The following is a 24047-nucleotide window of genomic DNA, read 5'->3' on the forward strand; positions in this document are numbered from 1 at the left end:
TTTTGGAGCAATATTGTGCTTCGGAGCAGCAAAATCAGTTTACAGCAGAATGGAGCAGCACTTCCGCTCCTGTTTATGGAGTACTATGTTTGCTATGCAGCCACTATAAATATCTTCAAGTACTTTCATATGTGGCTCATCTACACCCTGATTTCACAATGCCACGTGACTGCTGAGGTTTCGATTGAGTAAAATGCTTTCTTATAATCAGTGAACGCTTTGCATAGTGGTTCATTATATTTCGTGCATTTTTTTATCACCTAGTTGATGGTATGGGGATTCATTTATTGTACATTGGCCTTTAAGAAAGCCTGCCTGATACTTTGGTTGATTGAAGTCCAACGATTCTAATAGCAATTATCTCAGTAAATACCCTGTATGTAATGGATATTAAGCTGATGGGTCTGTTGTAACTTTTCAAATCTGTGACGTTCCTTTTCTTAAGGATAAGATAATGTTAGCATTCTTCCAAGATTCCGGTAGCATCGAGGTCATGAGGCGTTGTGTATACAGAGTGGCCAGCTTTTCTAGCACGGTTTCTCCACCATTGCTTAACAAATCTGCAGTCACCTGATGGGAGGCTTTTATGCTTTGGCATTTCTTAATCAGATCTTTCATCTACTTAGATAGTTTAATGGTATCCTGTCTAACTATCCTACTGCCTACTTCTACTGCACACTAAATAATGGCGTTTCTGAAATTATAGTTCATTGCTTCTACACTCGGGTCATCTTCCTCGGTTAACGCTGATATTAAGCTGTCCACATAATGCAAGTGAATGGAATGAAATGAGATCTTTTGCAAATGTGAAGAAATGAGAAGATGCCTTGCTGGAAAGTTTTTTATTTCACTTATACTGAAGCTGCTGAAAGCAGAAGTTGGACCCAAAGACAAAAGTGTAAAAAACGGTAAAATGATCACAGATCCAAGTGGATATTTACAGCTGCAAGAGCATTAACCACCCAACTAGGGTAGTCATCTTTTGGATAAAATGTCTTCATAAATGCCTTCACAAAGCTGACAAAGGTTCCAGCCTTGATATTGTCCCGGATGCTCTTCATAAGCCTCATCTTAAAAGGAAAGAAAAGAGTTTGCTCAGCTTACTCCGTAAAGCATCAGATGAGGACGCTTTTTCGTAGACAAAAAAATCATGAGGTGTAGGCCAAGACTGAATTTCTGCATTAAAGCATTCCTGTGACATTGTGCACCAAGGGCAAGAAAAGGAAGACTCAGACATTGAATCACCATCATTCTTCCACAAAAAATTTATGACAAAGTTTACGCAGCACCAGAGATTTCAGTAGTTAAAAATGACCTTCAGCATCTTTCTTCTCAAATCATATAAAGCAGCCAGTCAGAAAGAGAAATACAGATTATAGGCCAAGATGATGTTTCACCAATGAATATGTCACCCAGCTCATTTTTGTTTCAGCCACTCACTCTTCTGCCATAGCATGGCAATACAGCGAAAACCTGGAGGGCACCCCACTCCTTTCATCTAAGAACATTCTGAGCCAATGAGAGGCCATCTTGAGTGATATGCTACGTGTGCTTCCCGATGTTGAGAGGGAAGACTTCAAGTGAGTCACTGGCACTGCATGATGCAGCTAGATGCAAGAATAGAAAATTTTAAAAATGTATTGCAAATTACTGATTTGCCTTCGAGGACTTGTATGCAGCATGAGAACTTGATAGCCTTTATTCTACATAATGACGCTTCTTATCGCCATCTTCAGAGCTGCTGCAGGGACCCTTTAAAGGTCTGTTCACATTTTCCTATTGCCACTGATACGATACAAAGCCACGTGTTAAACTTTTGAAGCCTTAAGTTTAATATTTTACTACTCATGGCTATCACACATCATCTAGTAATTACTAATTTTGTACCTGGTATTTAGTTCTCTTCTTGCATACAAAGTAGGGGCACCAAATTTTGCATTGCATATTTTTTTTTGAAATTGTGCAGGACATTGGTATAAGCATAGAACACTACGTGGAATTTGTTTGCACCTGCTAAATGATTTATAAAATAATTTTCCCCTCAAGTAGTTTGTTTTCACCACCGAATGATGGTCATATCGTAACAGACAAGCTGAGACAAAGTTAAGGTCATATGAGGCATCCATAAAGTGCAATAAAATCACTGCTTTGATGCTTTAATTAATTTATTCCAACTATCACTTCGGCCTTCTTCAAGAGTGGCAATGACAAGAAACGAAAAAACAAAATAAAACAGCTAATACACCACAAATTGTGTACCTGCCATTTGACCTTAACAGCGTATCAACTCGTTTGCATCGTCATAGCTGCCATTCGACAGTTGATACTAAAACAACCTAAGAGAAAAAATTAATTATAAATTATTACTGGACTTAGCTGTATTTCACATGGCAATCCAAAGAAAAAGGACATACAACAAAAATTTGGTTCCTTTACATCTTTCACGATGCATGTGGCTTTAGAGCTGTGCAATGGGATCATTCTTCATAATTGAATCTTAATCATGCATAGCAGGCAGTAGTTGAATGTAAACTGTTACCTCCTAGCTCTCCAAGTGAAGTTCAAATAACTAGCCTGAGAAAGTGGACCATAAATACGAAAGAAGTTGACCAATTTGTGAAGTAGTTATGTCGCTCATATAACAGAACTTTGCCTTTTGAAGAATGCTTTGAAATGCACAGAAAGTAGTGAGGCCAAATAAAATGTTGAAATGGGTGCTACCTGGAAATTGACATTATGGACGGACACCAAATGACAGGCAACTGTCTCTCGCTTGACAATGTGGTGCAGGTAAGCCCGTGTGTACTGACGACACGTTGAGCAGGGGCAATTATCTTCAATAGGGCTAAAGTCATTGCAAAACTCTGTGTTCTTCAGGTTTAATTGGCCTCCCATTACCAAAGCACAGCCAAATCTCTGAAAACAAAAAACAAAAAAAAAAAAAAGACAAGTTAAAGATGTATCATAAGGAAGCTTCTCATTTTAAAGTGCCACATAACATTATTCTCTCCTCCAAACTGCCCATTTTCATCCCACTGCATTGGCTCCTTAGAGCAGTTGTTTTCGTCAAAGTGGCTGCTACAAAAAAAAAAAAAAAAAAAAAAAAAAAAAAAAAAAAAGCTTTTAATTGTTGAGGCTTCCAGCAACAAGCACTGAAAGTACCATGCTTGTGCATGATGAGAGGCTGAAGGCATTAAGAACAAGTTTAAAGAAACAATGAAATAGTACAGTACTATATGCTGTCTAGGGGCTGCATAACAAAGATATCAAAAAGTTTCGAGACAAGTGTTTGAGCTGACGTTTGGAGCCAATAGAGGGCAGCACAAGGCTGCACACACTAGAGAGCCTACATGTTACGCCGTGGCGCCCGGCTTCGGGTGGTGGCAGCCTTTGAAGAGGCACTTGCCGCTGCCCGCTAAAAACCAGTGTTGCCAGTTGAGCTAATGGCATTTTGGTCCCTAACTGAACCGGTGCAGCCGGGTGCTCCGCATGCAGGAGAGAGTTGGAGCTCATACAATGCGGCGGTCCAAATTTTCTTTGCTGCTTACTGCATGAAATTTTAGTTGTGCACTGCGGTGAATATTAAGTGGTTGCTTAACAGCTCGTTTTGTCAAAAAGCTGTTGACATAGTAGTAGTAGTATAGTAGTAGTAGCAGTCTGCACAGCGTGTTGGAAATAATCAGGGGCAGTGTAAAAATTCTACCATGGTAATTCGTGGTTCTAGTGATGATTGATTGGTGTGTGATAAGTGATGACACATTAAAAAAGTTATTAATTGATGAATTAAAAAATAAAAAAGACAAAAATTGAAGAAAGGGATCAAAGGTGTCAAAATGCTCACAATGTAAAGCCAACACTTAATGATGCTAATTAAGAAAATTTAGAGTGCCTCATTGATCAATTAAAAGAAAAAGAAAAATGGGAAAAGGGGATTCAAAGCTGTCAAAAGTCAGAATGAAAAACAATGCTTGATGAGGCTAATTAAAAAAATACGAGAGCATAACTGATCAATTAAGTAATTGAAACAATTGAAAAAAAAAAAGAAAATGGTAAATGGGATTTGAAAGGTGTCAAAACACTCAGAGTGAAAAGCAGATGATTGTTGTTGCTCATTAATAAAGTTAGTGTAATTGATAAATTAATTGAACTAATTGGAAAAATGAAAACTTGGAAAAAGGGGATTCAGAGTCATTACTCGTGATTCGCAGTCATAATGCGAGGTAGCATGACTAAGCCTTTTGCAAAGTAGCATATACTGTAAATGTGGAGTCTGCAAAACCATTGCCTGTAATCATGACTGGTAGTCATAGTCATAATTCATGACTCTACATGCAACATAGCATATGACAAAAAACTCAAAATAGTAGCATACTCTAACGAGTGGAGTCTAAAAAATTGTGCAATAACAACTCACTCATAAACACGACTCATGACTCGTATTTTTGTTAACGACAATTAGCTGACTGACGGTTACAAAGGCCGACAATGAGTGCTGCAATCGCATTTGATAATAGCTGATATGACTTGATGCAGCCTAAAGTTTAAATGCTGATTAATTTTACTTAACAGCTGTTAGGTAAGACCAGCAATTTGTGTATTGGAATCGGAATCGTACTCGACATAAGCCATCCCGTGATATGACTTGCCATTGGAGCCTGAGGCTCAATTGTTGCTCACAAATAACTAAGTAATGACTATTAATTGGTACTGGTAACTAAGGAATTGTAATCATACTCGATATAAGCTATTCTGTGATATGCGACTTCACGTTGTAGCCTAAAGTTAAAATGCTAATTACAAATAAATAATTAGCATATACTAATTAAGACCAGTAATTAGTATACTGGAATTGCCTTCCAACATAAGCTGACTCGTGATATATGACTTGACATTGTAGTCTAAATTTCAAGAGTTAATCCCAATTAACTATTTGACAACTGTTACTAAATTGTGGCAATTAGTGTATTGCAATCTACTCGATATAAACTATCCTTTGATATATGACTTGACATTGTAGCTTAAAATTTAAAATTCAATTCTTAGGCGCCCGTGTGCTGTGCGATGTCAGTGCACATTAAAAAACCCCAGGTGGTCGAAATTTCCGGAGTTCTCCACTACGGCGTCTCATAGCCTGAGTCTCTTTGGGACGTCAAAATCCCAAAAACCAACCAACCAGTCTTAATCACAATTAACTAAGGAATGTTTATTAATTAAAGCCAGCAATTAGTGTAGTACAATCGTACTCAGTACAAGCTATCCAATGATATGTGACTTGATGCTATAGCCTGAAGTTCAATTTTTCATCATCATCATCAGCCTGATTATACCCACTGCAGAGCGAAGGCCTCTCCCATATTTCTCCACTTAACCCGGTTCTGTGCTAGCTGCATCCACCTGACCCCTGCGAACTTCTTAATCTCATCCGCCCACCTAACTTTCTGCCGCCCCCTGCTACGCTTTCCTTCCCTTGGAATCCAGTTTGTTACCCTCAGCGACCATCGGTTATCCTCTTTTCGCACTACATGTCCTGCCCATGCCCATTTCTTCTTCTTAATTTCCACTAGAATGTCGGTAACTTGAGTTATTTCTCTGACCCACTCTGCACGCTTTCTGTCTCTTAATGTTACCCCTACCATTTTTCGTTCCATAGCCCTCTGGGTTGTCCTCAAACTTAAGTAGAACTCTCTTGGTTAGCCTCCACGTTTCAGCCCCATAGGTGAGTACAGGCAAGATGCAACTGTTGTATACTTTCCTCTTGAGCGATACCGGTAAGCTGCTAGTCATAATCTGCGAGTGCTTGCCAAATGCGCTCCATCCCAATCTTATTCTTCTTGTTATTTCTTTTTCATGGTCCGGATCTGCTGTTACTACCTGTCCTAAGTAGACATATTCGCCTACTACTTCCAGTATTTCGCTACCTAATGTAAACTGCTGTTCCTTCCCGAGGCTGTTGAACATTACCTTAGTCTTGTGCATATCGATTTTCAAGCCTACCTTTCTACTTTTTCTGTCTAGGTCATAAATCATTATTTGCAGTTCATCCCCCGAGTTGCTTAGCAAGGCAATGTCATCACCAAATCGCAGATTACTGAGGTATTCTCCATCTACCCTTATCCCCAACTGCTCCCATTCCAAGTCTCTGAATACTTCCTCTGAACAAGCTGTGAATAGTACTGGGGAGATTGTGTCTCCTTGCCTAACACCTTTCTTTATGGGAATTTTGTTACTTTCTTTATGCAGAACTATGGTTGCTGTGCAGCCACTATATATATCTTCCAGCACTTACACGTACGGCTCGTCTACCCCCTGATTTCGCAATGCCTGCATCACCGCCGAGGTTTCAACTGAGTCAAATGCTTTTTCGTAATCAATGAGTGCTATGTATAAGGGCTGGTTATATTCTGAGCATTTTTCTATCACCTGATTGATGGTATGGATATGATCGATAGTAGAGTATCGTTTCCGAAACCCTGCTTGATCCTTTGCTTGATTGCAGTCTAAGGTTGTCCTGATTCTATTAGTGATTACCTTAGTAAATACCTTATACGTAACAGACAGTAAGCTGATTGGTCTGTAATTTTTAAGGTCCTTAGAGTCCCCTTTCTTGTGAATGAGGATAATGTTTGCGTTCTTCCATGGTTCCGGTACCGTCGATGACACCAGGCACTGCGTATACAGGGTGGCCAGTTTTTCTAGCACGATATCCCCCCCCGTCCTTCAGCAAATCTGTAGTTATCTGATCCTCTCCAGCTGATTTCCCCCTTTTCATAGTTTCTAGTGCTTTCTTGATCTCGTCCTTCGTCACTGGTGAAACGTCTGACTGTTTTTCCCTACCGCCAATCTCATTACGGTCCTGACTACTTTGGCTACTGTAGAGATCTGTATAGAACTCTTCGGCTACTTTGACTATCTTGTCTATATTAGTGATGACGTTGCCCGCCTTGTCCCTTATCGCATACATCTGGTTTTTGCCTATACCCAATTTCTTCTTTACCGCTTTAAGGCTTCCCCCGTTTTTTACAGCATGCTCAATTTTGTCCATGTTATACTTCCTTATATCGGCCACCTTGCGCTTATTGATTAGCTTTGATATCTCGGCCAATTTGATCTGGTCTGTTGGATTGGAAGCTTTCATACTCTGGCGTATCTTAATCAAATCTTTCGTCTCCTTAGACAGCTTACCGGTATCCTCTCTAACTATCCTACCGCCTACCTATACCGCGCACTCAGTAATCATATTTCTGAAATTATTGTTCCTTGCCTCTAGGGTAATGTCGCCATCCTCAGTGAGAGCTGAATACCTATTCTGTAGCAAGATCCTGAACTCTTCTGCCCTCCCCCTCACCGCTAATTCGTTGATGGGTTTCTTTCTTACTAATCTATTGCGTTCCTTCTTCAGATTTAGGCTAATTCGGGACCTCACCATCCTGTGGTCACTGCATCACACTTTCCCGATTACCTCTACATCCTGCACAATGGCAGGGGTTGAACACATTATGAGGTCGATTTCATTTTTAGTCTCTCCGTTAGGACTTTTCCATGTCCATTTCCGGTTCTTCCGTTCATTGCTGAAGAAGGTATTCATGATTCGTAAGTTATCGCGCTCTGCAAACTCAACTAGTAACTCCCCCCTGCTATTCCTAGAATCAATGCCACAGTCACCTACTGCCCTGTCTCCTGCCTGTTTTTTCCCTACCTTGGCATTGAAGTCGCCCATTAGTACAGTATTAGTACGTTTTTACTTTTCGCATTGCCGATTCTACATTTTCATAGAAGCTTTCAACTGCCTGGTCATCATAACTACATGTAGGTGCATAGGCCTGTACAACCTTCAGTTTATACCGCTTATTAAGCCTAATTACGATGCCTGCAACCCTCTCATTAATACTATAGAATTCATCTATATTACCCGCTATATACTTATTGACAAGGAAACCTACTCCTAGTTGTCGCCTCTCCGGTAAACCTCGATAACACAGTGCATGCCCATCCTTCAGTACAGTATATGCCTCATTCGGCCTCCTAACCTCACTAAGCCCTATGATATCCCATTTCATGCCCTCTAGTTCCTCTAACAGCACTGCTAAACTAGCTTCACTAGCTAGGGTTCTAGCATTAAACGTTGCCAGGGTCAGTTTCCAATGGCGGCCTGTCCGGCGGAGCCAGGCTTTTTTAGCGCCCCCTGCTGCGTCACAGGTCTGACCGCCGCCGTGGTCAGTTGTTCCGCAGCCGCTGGTGACTGAGGGCCGGGGTTTTATGGGGCTTATCATAGGAGGTTGTGACCAATTATTGCACCAGGGTGGCCAATTCCTATTCTGGTGAGAGAGTGCGTTGCCGGAGGTGTTCATCGGCATCAGGTCGCACCCCAAACCTGTGTATACAATTCCATCGACACGCGGATTTTTTTTTTACCCGGTGGAGAATTGCGCGGCACCGGGATTTGAGCCCCGGTCCTCTTGCATGCGAGGCGGATGTTCTACCGCTACGCCACCGCTGCACCGTTCAATTAATCACAATGAATTGAATAACCGCAAATAATTATGACTTGAAAATAGTCGAGCGCAATTCCACTCGATGTAATCCATCCAGACTTGATGTTGCAGCATAAAACTCCTTTTTGTTTGCAATTAATTAATTAATAGTACTTACAATAATGTTAGTGCAATTATGCTCAATATAAGCATTTCATTGATATAACAGGCGTGGCACTGTAACTAAAATAAAACAGCTACTGCGGACATACTGTACACATCTGCACATGATGCTCATTAGAAAAGTAACGCTAGGCATTAAAACAATGTGTCGGCAAACAATATTTCCTGCTAAGAAACATCATTTTGATTTAATTGCAAAGCTGTGATCCTCCCAAAAAAGGCACACAAGGTTCCTAATCAGCTAATACGACCAAATTCTCCTTTTACACCAGCCTTGTTCTACATTACAAAGCGTGCCACTCTAGGCTGGGGACCAAAATGGCGGCCCACCAAGCTTGACGGTCGTTTTTGGCCAAAATAGACAACCCTGGCATGAGATATCACCACCCTAAGCAGGGAGCCGCAGCACAACATGTAGGCTCCCTGGTACGCAACAGCCACAGGAAGCCCCAACCTTCATAAGTCAGTGTGTCTAAAGACATCATCCTGTGTACATCAGGAGTGGTGTAGCTGTCGCTATTCTGGCCTTGTGTACTGCCGCATCTGCAATTTCAGCACCAACAATGCACTCTGTGATGATGATAATGACGTTGGGTTTTATTGGTGCAAGGGAATCTCAGGCCAAAGAGCGCCAAACGCAAGGTGAACGAGCAACCCAAGTTAACAATGCACCCTGTGACTGAGCTCTCCTCACATGAGAGTTCATCATCCGAAAAAACATGATTTCAAGTTCTGCATCCACCTTACTTGCCAGGATCACCTCCTGTGAACTTTGCCTTCTGACTAAAGATGGAGATTCAACTCAAATGTCAATGTTTTAATGCCACTACGCCGATCCAATGTGAATTATTAAGGGTGCTTGATGCGATTTGAAAGGAAGACACTGAGGTGAAAATGCTGGGAGTGCAGTATTGCTGTGCAAGGAGATAATATTTAAGGTGATAGCACATAAACACAGACAATTAACGCACTTTCCTAAACAGAGTTAGCCTAGAAACTTAACTTTTACGCCGTGTAAATGCAAATGCACTGTCTCATTATTAACAACAGCTAAATAAACACAAAAATAATTATCATTAACATCCAGTGTAAAATAATTAATGCATGTAACTGATGAATCCTCAAAGCAAAATTTTATTCACCTCGTTATTAACAACAGTTAAACACAGAAATAATTATCACCAACATCCAGTGTAAAATAATTTGTGCATGTAACTAATGAATCCTCAAAACAAAATTTTTTGCAAAAATAATTATGATAAAATTTCACATACCGCTGTCCTTGTAGGAAAAACACAGTCAAACATATCACACCCCAGTGCACTGCAGACAACGAGATCAACAGCAAATCTAAGCAGGAGGAGAAAAAAAAAGTTCATTTGAAGGTAAACTCTACACAAAAGCTAAATACAGCAACAGACTGGAGAAAAAAACATGACCATCAAGCATACTGCTTCAGCATTTCAAACCTTCTAGCAGACATGGATGAACTGGGCTTCCCACAAGCCAACTGTCATTTCAGACTCCTGACAAGTCAATCTCATTGTGTATTTTGTGGTGCTCTGTGTCCAGTTTGCAACAGGCAGGGCTTGTCCAAAACAAATTTTTGTTCAGCCAAATGACTGTGTTATGGGTGGTAAAAGACCATTTTGGCTAAAATTTTACTATAAGAAATGGCCATAAAGAAGATGTTGGAAGGAACAGCACGAAGGACAAGGATTCCTTTGAGCTGTTTCATCCAACACGAGGGGATGAAACAACATGAGGGGGATGATTTCTGCAGCAAGCTTATGACATTGTTTTGTGGTTGTCGTGAGCTTATGAGTCTTCAAATTTCACACGAGTTCAAAAAAGCACCCTGCCGGGACTTTTCCTAAAGAATTTCTACAATGTACTCTTCTGGATACAAGTGCCTCCCCTGGGTTAATGCCTTCCAAGTTGCTCCACTGGTGCATTAAATCAACTGCCAGACTTCATGACACAGCAGTGCCTTCAGCATCACAAAGCTATAATAAACTATCTTTTAACCCCTTGACTGTAGAATATTCTGCACAAAAAACTCACCCCCCGTGTCGAACTTTTTTAAACGCTATGCTAATGCATAGCAGTACTCGTACGGCAAGAATGCTGTGGGACGAAATGCGGCTGCAGTACCCGTACGGCAAAAACAGTCAAAGGGTTAAACTTGTGTTATGCATCCTTTGTCATTTACAACCAAAATTACAAATATATGACCCATTGAATTTGCTTTTAAGTCAAGCTGTGCGGCATGCTTTCTGTTACCAGGGCTTCGAATTTCAAATAGAGGAAGAGGAGCATATGGGGAGACTAGGATCCCAGTGCTGATTAGGAACCCGACTCAGGGGCAGATCTAACACCAAAGACATGAGGGGGTATTCTCAACAGAAGATACGAGATTAAACTCAAACACAAGGGACCGCCAGCCTCCCGAGAGGTGATGCCGGGCCACCTAGGGTAAGGCGACAAAAGTTTAAGCTGGTCACAGGTTGTCTCTCCCACTGCTCTAAACAGGTATGGCCCATGTGAGGATTGCGCTATGCTCGAAAAACAAAATAAACAACTATGGAGGCGAAAAGAAGGGCACCTGTGTGCTGCACGATGTGAGTGCACGGTTAAAGAAGCCCAGGTGGTCGAAATTTCAGGAGCCCTTCACTACGATGTCTTTCATAGCCTGAGTTGCTTTGAGATGTTAAACCCCATAAACCAAATCAAACCAGACATTTCCATCTTTCATTTCACATGATCACTTTTGGATGGATGGATGGATGGATGGATGGACGGATGGATGGATGGACGGACGGACGGACGGACGGATGGGTGGACGGTTCACCTGCAAGGTTCACAAGACTACACTATATGTGGCCATATGACTGCCATGTAATGTGACCTATCGGCCTAGTAGTGGGCTCCCAGAGAGGGCAGAGGGCCTGGAGAGGTCATCACCAAAAAGAAATGCAAGTTGCACTAACAGCAGTAAAATATTAGGTCTGTGTTTTAATCTAATTGAAATTGAAAGATAATCCAAAGGAATTCTGGAAGCATCTAATGAGAAATGGAAAGGACTGTAGCTATACCATTATTTGTGTCAGATATAGCTTTGTTGATGACGCAGAAAAGCTAAGATTTTTAATGAGTATTTTAGCTCTGCTTCCAGGTCTGAAATTGATCATGATGATATGAATACCTCAAATTTCTAAGCCGTGGTGAGTGCTATGAGTGATGTTGTTACCAGCATAAATGGTATAGTATCGTCTTTTTCGAGGAACCTGAAGGTTGCTAAGGCTGGGTGTCCTGATGGCTTGCAAATAAATTTTGTAAACTTTGTGCTCAGTCAGGAGCATTGTACTTAAATATTATTTTTGGAAAATCATTTAATGAATCCTGTCTTCGTGATCAACTGGAAAATCTCAAGATTGTGCCAATTTACAAATCTGGTCATCGTAACACTCTGTCAAATTATAAGGCAGTATCACTGTAGTTGCATGCAAGACACTTGAGCATATTTTGCATACCAGTATTGTATCACATATAGGCACACGTCTATTGTTTAATTCTTATCAGAATGGTTTTCAAGGGAGCCTGTCCTGGCACGGAGAGTGGTGTGACTAGGGTCACCCGCACCCAGTGCGGAAGCGTGGCGCGGCACTCTCCCTCCCCCTCCCACCTCTGCCCCCATCCTCGCGTTTTAAGCACCGAATCGCAACTTCCTTTCTACCTCCTCTATGCTCATGGTTTGCTTTGAAGTTAAGTTTGCTCTGCACCCAACCACGCAGTGAGAGTGAAATGGCATTTTTTTTAAAACTTAGAAGCAGCGATCGTGCCCCACGACTGATAATTCAGCAGAACATCACATCAAAAGCACACATTTCCAAAAAAGGCAGAAACACTAGCATGTGTAAGTTGCGAGGAAATTCACTGAGCAAGTAGCTTAAGACAGGTGATTTCCCAGTATGAGACCATAAGAACAAAGGGGCCTCGTGAACTACACAATGAAGGCGCTTCTGAAATATTGCAACCGGAAGTCTTCATCATGCTGCAGCTAAAGGTCTTGGGTGTTCGACTGCATTGGTAGTACCAAGAGGCGGTGGTTGTAAGTGAGGTCACATAATGGGAGTTCACAGCGAAACACTCTTTCAGCACACTCTGTAACTGAACCCTTTCCTCAAAACTTTCAATTTCATGGGTTGTAGCTGGTCCCAAGCAGAGCCTTTCACATGCCACATGCATAGGTGAAAGCCTTTTACTTTCTCTACATTTAACTTTTCTCCTCTCCTTGTCTCCAGAAGCTGCTAGTAGACTACCGCATCCAAACTGCAAAGTTACCAATGCACATTGATGCCCAAAAGAAAATATTAAGTGTGAAACGGCCTTTTAAAGCTGGGAGATAGTGGGTGCCTCCAGGCTCATTTTTTTAATGCTTTCAATTGTATTTCCCATTTTAACATTCACTTTGCTTTTTTCTGAGAAAATAGGTAAGAACCGCATAATGCACTATGTGAGCACCCTTGGATACATTCCTCAATTCCTCTTTTAAAGCACCTTGCCTTGTTAAAGGTGCCCTCTTTCTCTTCTCATTATTTTTTTTCTAGTCGGCACGTAGTGATCAGACTTGCCATTCCATTGAACAACAGGCATTCTGTGCCTTTTGGTGTTTTGAAAGTGTGAGGCAGACATACGTGTGACTGGGCTGAGCGAGAGATGCACAAGAGATAAGTGAACAAGACAAAAGTCTGCTGTAGAGATACTGCCAGCAGTCCTTGCTTGGAAAAGGAGAGTGAACTGCACATATACAAAAAGAGGCGATGGGGCAGCGCAACCGTCGATGCATGTCGTCTAACACTTGCCCACGCAGGGGTTTCCGATGGGTATCGAGTTAATGCTGGTGTTTCCAGGGTACACGCATGCACACAGGCCTGGTCTAACGTTAAAATGGCGTGGAGTCTCTGGCATAAACTAAGGCATGTGTTTTCAAGCAATCCTCACAACAGAATAATTAGTTCTACGAGAAGGTCACATTTTCCAGTCCGTGTCTCAGCGACACCTTTTCATGTCTTTACAAAATAATTTATTTCGCCCCCCGCTCCTTCTTTCCTCTCACTGCTCAGCTGCACCGCCCTGGGCACAGCACCCGGTGCGGACTGTATCCCCCTCACAACGCCACTGGGCGGGGGAACTAGACAGGTGCTGAGCAGGGGTGAAGGATTATGTTTACGCCAACAGTTTCTAGTTGCAAATGGTGCTGAACATCAAATGGTGCAACTTGTCTCTGGTTTGCCTAAGGCCAAGTGTTGGGGACCACTGTTGTTCTTGCTCTATGTGAACGAGGTTAGCGATGAAATAGGGTTTCTAATGCGGTTATTTGTGGATGACTGTGTTCTTCATAGAGGAGTTGACTGTGTTTTTCATAGAGCAGTCACTTGTGATCGCGACATTAAAAGGTATCAGGAAGACCTGAACAGAACCTCAGAGTTTATATGGAATATGAATTTGAACTTGTCTAAAACAGTTCATATTAGCTTTACAAGAAAAAAAAAGATATTGATGTGAACTCAAATATTATTAAGAATACCAGGATGCCGTTGGAGCAGGTATTGGGATCTAAATATTTAGGCATGCATTTCACTCCTGATTTGAACTGGAGCCATCATGTCGATATGCAAGTGCTAAAGGGTGTAAAACCTCGGGGTTTCTTTGCCGAAATGCAAGCATTTTCCCGGTGCCATGCCAGGACATTCTATAGAAGATTTACGTCCGGTCAACTCTGGAATACATGTGAACAGTTCGGTTCGGGATTTGCCTACTGCTTGATATAAAGATATGTTGAGAGAGTGCAAACATCGTTTCTTTTTTTGTACTATCTGACACACCTGGGACTCAGCACAGTGCATCGCATACCAAAAAAAATAAAAAAGCACAACTGGGAATTGCTCGAAACACACCGAATAAAACTGCGCTTGAAGCATTTTCATGCTATTTATTATTCAGCTGTTTGTGTTGAATGCAAAAAGCATTTGCAACAGCCTTTGCATAAATCCAACTGTGTTGACCATAACTTTAACATCAAATTGCAATGAAAACTGAATTGTTTAGTATGTCTTGCTTTCCTAAAACCAATATGGAATGGAATAAGCTGCGAGTCTTGCATCAAATGACGCTTTCTTTTTGATGTTGTAAGTGTGCATGCCTAAGTGCTTTACCTTTCATTAGTCTATTGTGGTCGTTAACTGTTTACTCTGCCTATGAGTGCAGGTGTAATATTTTACGTATTTTATGCATTTCTTATGTTGTATCCTCCCCCGACCTTGGCACTGTGGGTTCTTAGATAAATAAATAAATAAATAAATGAAATGTGGCATTACCATAATAAACCCTCTATGGTTCATGGTGTAAGCTGCAGATTAAATGGTCACAAACAATAACTGGCAGCTTCCTTGCATATTTTCTCAACATCAACTCACTTCAAACCAACAAAGCTATGTCTTTTCGCTTCTAATTAAACTCACTGCCTCTCCTTCCTTCCTATGACAACTGTGTCCCAAATTTTGCCATCAGTGATATCACTTTCTACTGTTTAAATGCCTATGTAATCCAAATTGTGCACCAGTTTGCATCTGTAGCCCGCTGAAATATCTGTGAGAGAAAGTGTGCATATTCACACCAATACCACAACTATATGAAACAGACACATAGTGTGCCTGTGAACCACCAACCCGCCTCTTGAAGGTTAAGTGTATAGTGGCTGGGACCCTGATTTCTCTGTTAAGCTCTTGAGCAAAAACTGAATTGTCTTTTAGTTGGCATCCTGTTAAAATTTATTTATTTATCTGTACATACTATCGGTCCAACCTGGATCAGGATATGAGTGGACACAGCATCAAGATTGCAAATGCAACAAAGATGCAGTTAAAAAACAGTGGAATCAATAAAACATTGTCAACAAAATACAGTCGTAAAATACAGGTAGTAAAAAAATTACAGGAAATAAAAGATTTCATTTTTATAATCTATTGCTTTAAATATTTAGCAAGAAGGATAGAAAATTGTTCTCAAGATTGCGCATTTACAATTTGGTTTGGCAGCCCATTCCAGTCGTATGGTGTTACAGGAAAAAAGGAATATTTGATACGGCCCTTGCAAGATCTCTCTATCTGAACATGTCTACTATGTTTATTAAGACGTATGTGTTCTTGTTTCATTTATATATCATTCTTTCCTCACATGGACTACACAATTAACGGCACAACAAAAATAAAATTCTTTTTTCTCTTCGTCTCTAAGAAAGAAAAGGCAAATCAGCTTTTGTATGAGGGGGGGTCACGGAACCCACCCTTGGGTGCTGAGAGAAAATGAAGCATAAGGCCAGTCTCTGCACCTGCTCAAGTTTAGATACTGACTTTTTGTGGCATGGGTCCCATATTTCACATGCATACTTAAGTAAGGGTCGTACAAGCATCTTGTATGCTGCCAGCTTTGTGTTTGTGGAAGCCTGTTTTAAGACGATTCTGAGGTAGCCTAGCCTTTTGTCCCCCTTCCCAAAAATGTTATCCATATCAATATGTTTTGTCCAGCTGAGGTTTGAAGTTATGGCCACGCTGAGGTACTTTTATTTAGAAGGTGTGCACAGGCCGAAATTTTGAGCCCGAGCCCAACCTGGGCCCTATGCTACAGACCCGAGCCTGGCCTGACCCAGCCCAGTGCTGAGGCTTAAGGCCCGGGCCCGGCCCGACCCGACATGCTTAATTGCAATTGAAGTGATGATACAGAAAGAAAAAAATTCAGAATGATGAGTTTATCTAAGATCTTGAAAAGTTGAGTTCTCACGTTTAAGACGAGAAATTTGTTGCACATACATAAAATTGCCATTGTAACTTATGCAAAAACAACAAGTTTTGAATTGACGAAGGCTTGAGGCTTTATTTGCGGTGCGGCCGGATAATGAATCCGGTAGTGCTGAAGTGTCTTCCAGTGCTCTAACTTGTGGCTGGAATGAATACATGTTCTCAGCAAGGAAAGCAAGTTTTCAGTAAGCAGCTTCTTTGCTTCCCCAAAAGAGCGCAAGCTCTAAACAAACAAGGGGTTGATTCTGTGGCGAAGTACTCGGTGAGCTTTTCTGGCTCACTGTTTCACGTATGGTTTTCATGGCACCGGCAAGGCCGTGCGTGGCCTGCACTGAGCAACAGAGGAAACTCAAGCACCGTGGATGCTTTGAGCTATGTTCAACTGAGGCCATGTCGAGGCAGCAGCAAGCCACAACCTAGACGCGTGAGAGGCAACAGCGTGGCACGGATCTCAAAATGGATACCTAAATGTCTGTGCCAGTGTTAACGAAGTGGAGATGCGAAACTTAAAACTCATAGCCCACAAGCAGCCCCTCTGCTCGGTCATTGATGGCTAGCACAGATCCATTCACAGTCCACACCTGGAAAGAACTAGGAAGCTCCTGTCGGGAGGGGGAGGGAGGGGGGGGGGGGGGGGGGGGGCTGCTGTGCATAGGCACTTATCGCACCATGTCCTATCCGCACTTTCATAAAAGTTGCATGTGCTTGGAATGTCCAGCCCGACCTGTCGAAAAAAAATACACCTTGGCCTGGGCCAGGCCTGAGCGGCCAAAACCTGGCCTGGCAAGGCTGGGCCGAGCCCGGGCTTTCGGGCCAGCCCAAGCTTGTGCACAGTTCTATTTGTATTCATTTACCCCAGAAAGGGGACTACCCTGAAAAGTATGTGCACAGTGAAGCAGCTCAGACTTGTGATTAATTATCATGTAGTCTGTTTTTTGCGAGTTTAAGGTCATCTGTAATTCTGTACACCAGTTCTCTATTTGAAATCAAATAAAAAATAATTTAGCTGTACTTGGTCATAAGTGGATTTCATTTCCCTATATATGATGCAGCTGTCTTCGAATAGCCTTACTTTTACTTGTGAATCATAGATCAGGTCATTTATGGTTGGTTGGTTTGTGGGGTTTAACGTCCCAAAGCAACTCAGGCTATGAGAGACGCCGTAGTGGAGGACTCCGGAAATTTCGACCACCTGGAGTTCTTTAACGTGCGCTGACATCGCACAGCACACGGACGCCAATTCGTTTCGCCTCCATTGAAACGCAGCTGCCGTGGTCGGGATTCGATCCCGGGAACTCCGGCACAGTAGTCGGGCGTCTTACCACTGCACCACCCCGGCGGGGCCAATCATAGATCAGGTCATTTATATATGTAACACAGTCAAAACTCAATTTAGCTAAAGTCAGGATTTAATAAAGATATCTCAATTCCACTTCAGACACTTATATGGTCCAATGCCTTGATAACTCAAAATAACAAAGCCAATTTCGCTATCCCGTCCGATTTAACAAACTTTTTGTTAAAAAATGAAGGTTAAAAAGTCTATTTTTGGTCTATTTTGTAGGAAACAACCAAATATTTATTGACTGCGAGCCAACGGTAACATCACGGAGCAACGTCATCCCCCTTTTGCCAAACTATGTGGCGGAAAACCGGAGCTATATGATTTTAATTCACAGTGCCAGCATAAAAAGCCTGCCCGTCGACCTGGTGTGGCAGCAGTGCTGCATGCCGGTAACGGGTGAAATGTTGGATGCCCTTGGCCAGCTGTGACAGTACAAAAAATCCATGCAGTTGTTGCTTACATACCGTAAGCAAGCAAAGATCAGCAACTTCATTGCTGATATAGACATTTGTAGTCCCCTGGGGGCTTTCTTGCCGTGGTAAAATTTTTGTTGCTTTTTTTCATATGCGCCATCCTTGTCGGTCGTTTACCCAAACTGCGATTTCATTGTAGCAACATAAACATAATGGGCAAGTTGGTACTGCATTTCAAAATGATGAAACAGTGCAACCTCCTCAGTCCCTCGTTTAAGTTGCAGTGTTACATCCTTTCAAAATGCAATTTCATTTTCGGGGCATTTATGCTTTGCAAATATGATGCCGTGGTATTTTCACGGTGCTGCTACGCCATATAATAATCTATTGTATCCGATTAAGTGACCAAGGAATGCCTCCCTTGATTAACGAAGTTCTCGATTTAACGAAATATTTTGCGGCACCCCTCAACTTTGTTAGATCGAATTTTAACTGTAATGCAATCTTTTTAGTTACTTATTACACATAACGTACATAATAAATGCCTGTTGAGTGAGCACTGTTCCTCCAATGCTCGAGCATGGTCCGTTATAGCAATGTTTGTGATTACCTAGTGGCATGTTCTCAAAGTCCACTGTGGTTGACTTAGTGGCTATGACCATTGGCTGGTAAGTCCAAGGTCACAGGGTCAAGTTCTGACCACAGCGGATGCATTCAGGTGAAATGGAAAAATACCCGTGTGCGGTGGTGCGATTTCAGGGCATGTTAAAAACCCCGAGTCATCAAAACGAAACTGCAGCTTTCGACTATGGCGTCTACCATAGCCCACGCACAGCTTTGGGACATTGAATTCTACATACCACCACAATATCCTCCAGCAACTACAGGACTAAACTGTCACTACTCAATGACGACACACTGCAAAGTTAACTGGATGCCTTTGGCATGGCTGTATTAATAACATCTCCATATAGTAACAAACTAGATTTCATTAGTAATCCGCTACACTCAAAATCATAACAGAGCGTAATGTTAAAAGAAACACTGATAAGAATCCAAAATAAGCTGCCCAAAGTGCTGTCACATGCATTAATGGTAAGTAGAATCCCACTATAGTGAACTCGGATATCCATAGTAAAGTTAAACTGAAGTCCCAGTTTGTCTTCTATAAAAAAAAAGATTGTTTATAAAGATCAGTTATAGTAAAGTGCGTCTCGCCGTGGTGGCGTACCTCTCATGAAATGACATCATCGCACACGCACAACCTAGGATCGTGACGCAAACTTTTCTTGTCAGACAGAAGAAAAGAAAGACAAAAAAAAAAAGAACGGCATATTTCTTTTTTTTTAATGGCTAAGCCACCAGCCTCATCAGCTCTGAGGAGAAGAAAACTTTAAGTGGGCCTTGGAGCCATGAGGCAAAGCATGCAGTGCACATGGGGAAAAGGAGCAAGTTTTGGGCCTAGTAAAGCTAGCTACGAACATGGAAAGAAGGTGGTGCAGTCCGTTCATAAAGTAAGAGAGACTAAAAGTACAATGAGAAGTAGGGAAAGGAAGAAATGGTCGAATGTTTGCAGCACTGTACAGTGCGAGGCAGTGGAGGCAAGAAGTGGAGGCACTGCGTGTGCAGTTTTGCTGCGCATAACTGCCACACTCATTTCTCATCTAACCGCCGGGATGGCGCAGTGGTTAGGGCACTTGACTATTGTTCCCAACGATGCGGGATCAAATCCCGGCCTTGGCGGCCGCTTTTCGATGGGGGCGAAAAGCAAGGCGCCCGTGTGCTGTGTGATTTCAGTGCCCTTTAAAGAACCTTAGTCAAAATTTGCGCAGTCCTACACCATGACGTGTCTCATAGCCTGAGTCGCTTTAGGATGTTAAATCACACAAACCAACCAACCATTTCTCATCTACTCCCTTTTAAATGAAAGAAAAAGTGGAAGACATCAGAGTGTTCATGCAAGGCTTTGGTTTTCACATGAAATCAGATTCAATTCAACTGTAATCTTAGCAGCACTGCATTCATCATTCTAAAGAGGTACTTCCACAAGTTGTAAATAAAAAATCGTATAATTGAAAAAAAAAAAAAAAACATCAGAAAATTGCACAAAGAGGATGCAAAATTTTTTTTTTTTTTTTTTAGAGCAACAAGACATGTTTAGTGAGCAGCCATTCAATTACCAGAGAGCATCTTTAGGGGCATGTCATTACCAACAACTGACACAGTAGATTTTTGCCGGTCTGAGCGACTTTACTATAGAGAGATACTACTGCATGGATGAAGATGACGTTATCAAGCTAACATAAATGTATTCTGTCTTCATTTCAATGGATGAATAAAAACTGCCTACATGTTGAGCAAACCTTGCACTTTCTTTTTACAAAAGCAGTCCAGAGACTTACCCAACACCCATAAGATAGCGTGGTTTGTCCTTTGGAAGCAAGTTTGTGCTAATGTCCACCATTGGCCAAAAATCATCTTTGCTCTCTCCTCCACTAAGGCCCCCAATGGCATAGCCTGCAACATCCCTTTTTAGCAGCTCTAGAGGAAAACAAAATATGCATGAGCACATGTGCCCGACAACAATAACCAGCATACCAGAAATTAAAGCGTGCTTGAAAAAATAAGTCTTACCTAGAGCACACTGCTTACGTAAAGCAGCATCCAAGCCACCCTGGACAATTGGAAAAATGTTTTGGGTTGCTGAATTCCTGTGTGCTGCCATGCATCGATCAAGCCATCTGATTGTCCTGAAAATGGAATGATGCAAATAGGAACTCCCATCACGCACAACAAAATGTGACTACAAACATGGAGCAGAAGCAACACTGAGTATTACAAAGTGTAAGTGTTTCCTTAAAAGTTAACACTGTACACTGTGTTTTCACATGGCCAGAGGAATGCCTTTTATACAGAAAAAACTAACACAACATTGTTGGCAGTCACCTTGGACAGGTATTTTTGGCATTTTGCTATAATGAAATAAATGAAACTGCCTAGGTTTAGGCACGTAAGGGGAACAGTTAGTGCAGCTTTTGTATCATTTCACAGCACAACACAGCCACTACATCCCTGAAAAAAGAAAATAACAAACATTCTGAATCGGTGTAAACAATACATGGAGTCTGAGTATTTTTTGCAATTCATGTCATTTAAGCAGAGGCTTTCCAGTTAGATAATTCTCCCAATAATATGCAAGAAAAAAAAAAGGTCACTGAATGAGGCAAAAATCTACTGACACACAAGACATGAAAAAGAAAAACAATGTGAGCAAAACATAGAAAACTTGCACTGTTGTACAGTACTATTGTTGCCTTATTCTGAATTTCAATAATGCAGTTAGTTTTCCAAAAATGCTAGAGGAGATTTCTCATGGAAAATATTCTTGAATCCAAAAGAACCAGTAGGTTCAGCCTAAGTTCCTATTGTGCTGTTAGTAAAAACAATAGCATTTCTATACACTGTTCACAGTATGCTGTATGTCTTGTCACCAACTATATATCTTTGATATGCTTAAGTTTAGCAGCCATGTCTGTTTTCTTAAGTAGTTGTCTTTTTGCACTGTGCAGGGAGTTATCTTTTATGAGTTAAATAAGTGAAGCAATTGTAGATCTAATTTGAACTAAAATCAGCGACCACAAAAATATGAAGCATGTTTTCATCAAGTTTTCATTAACAGAAGTCAAATATTGGCACAAACACTGAGTAACCATGTCTTTACTTAATCTCTCCATAATGACATGCACATCCACATATTAACGATTTAATAACATTTAGCAATATTAGTTGACTGGGAACAGACTGTATTTAAGGTATGTTTTCAACCAGCTCTTGTGCGTACTGAAGGACTGAATTCTATCCTGTCGTGGTTACACATTATATTAAACTGTATGTTTTTATGCTAAAGCCCCTTATGCTCAGGTGGGAAGTTCATAGGCTCCTTTCAGATTTTCTCTCCAAGCCTCACTGCCATGTTATTTTGAAGTATTTGAAGTTAGTTTAATAACTACTTGCAAAATTAAATAAATATTATTTCACTCAATTATTTGAAGACAAGAATATCCAACTTGGTATTTTAAGCACACTGGTGTTCACTCATCAAACGTAAAGAGTAATGCCCAAAAACACATTTTCCAATCTTACTTTTCAAAACAGACACTTCACTTTTAAAATTACCAAACATGTACTATCTACTCAAACCAGTTTGACCTCATGACAGTGGAATAGACAGGGCATGAAACTCCATTATTACTTGATAATGGAGTTTCCTCTCAACTTCAGGTATGCAGGTAGTTGTTTAAGACAAAAACTTTCCCTGGTGGAAAGTAACAGAGGACACAAATATGTGAACAAAAAGGTAATCAGGAAAGACAGACAGCTTGTAGTGCCCAAGAAAGAAGTTACACAAGATTATTTATGAGACATCAAATTTCATAGCAACTACACCAGCACAAATATTTTCACTATTGGACATTTAAGATATAGATGATTAAGAAAGCATCCAAGCTGCAAACTTCTTGGGTGCATTCGCGCCACAGTCACCATTTCTCCCAATTGAAATATACTAGAAAACACTGTGCGGCTTGCTTTCAGTAAACACAAAAACACACAACACTGAAAAAAGCAGACATTATCAGAAAACTGCCGGAAATATTTTAAAATAATCGCAACCCTACAAACACATCTTAGGTGTACAGAAACACTGGCAACTACGGCAAATCCGTAGTTGCAGCTTAACGCACTTTGACTAGCTGGCACTAGAGCACATTTTACAATGCAGCAATTCTAAATTCTGAAACCACAATGTCTGGTCCAATTAAAATAAAATTGAAAGACACCTGTGCATGGCTTCTTCAACACGCGGCCCGGATATCGTGCTGCTTACGACGTCGTCCAGTTGCATCATAATGTCCGCGTGAATTGTGTTCTGTATTTCGGTCGACTTTTCTGGGCTCAGCATTATCTCACGCTGGTCGTATGGCGACACAAACCTTACACCCTCCTCTGTGACTTCGCTCAGCTTGACAAGGGAGACCATTTGAAAACCGCCGCTGTCCTTGAACATGGAAGTGTGCCAGTGTCATGTTAGAATATTGCAAATGAACAGGCTTGCTTGCCACTCATGCACAAATTGGGAATGGTAGACAGCAAATATATAATGTAACTTACGGTAAGCAGACCGTTCTTCCAATTCATGAATTTGTGAAGACCACCAGCCTTTTCCAAAATGTCTGTTCCCTGCATACCGTGCACGCATACATTCAACACATTTTTGGCGTCATTATTACTAATCAACGAAAATCTCCACTGCACAAAGACGCTGTTAGATATTCGTAAAGCGCAGTACAGTGCTGTTTGCAGATTTGCTTTATTAACGACTTACGGGTCGCATACCGAGATGATAAGTGTTTGCAAGAATCATGTTGCACTTCTGCTCTTCAATCTGCTCGGGCACAAGACCCTTGAGAGTGCCCTGTGTGCCCACCGGCATGAACACTGGTGTCTCAACAACTGCATGTGGAAGCGTTAAAATTGAAGCTCTTGCTTTCGTAACATTACACTCCGCGACAATTTCGAATTTCAAAGCGTGTTTTAAGGGCGCCGCCATATTGTCATTCACATCGACTGTGCTATGGTATGGCTATCCACGGCTTGCGCTTGCTTAGCTTGTCTAGCATTTACGTCAGAGCAACAACAAAACACTGACAAAAGACCTATAACAAATAACATTGTCCCTATATTTACATTTAATGTTCTTTTATAGAAAGCATGTGAC

General features: G+C 41.4%; 1 protein-coding gene across 1 annotated transcript; it reads right to left on the reverse strand.

Annotated features, from left to right (window-relative positions):
* Positions 1-827: 827 nt before the first annotated feature.
* Positions 828-23922, reverse strand: Tgt (tRNA-guanine transglycosylase). The gene is made up of 8 exons (XM_084588424.1): positions 23655-23922; positions 23441-23509; positions 23110-23327; positions 20906-21021; positions 20674-20812; positions 9929-10004; positions 2722-2916; positions 828-1070 (listed from the first exon to the last, which is right to left on the reverse strand). Exons 1-8 carry the CDS (start codon positions 23877-23879, stop codon positions 918-920), a joined length of 1191 nt encoding a protein of 396 aa, XP_084444550.1. The 5' UTR covers positions 23880-23922; the 3' UTR covers positions 828-917.
* Between the last annotated feature and the right edge of the window lie 125 nt (positions 23923-24047).

This window comes from Amblyomma maculatum, chromosome 1, assembly GCF_055883805.1.
Source record: "Amblyomma maculatum isolate TAMU_Amacu chromosome 1, ASM5588380v1, whole genome shotgun sequence".
NCBI classification, from domain to species: Eukaryota; Metazoa; Arthropoda; class Arachnida; order Ixodida; family Ixodidae; genus Amblyomma; species Amblyomma maculatum.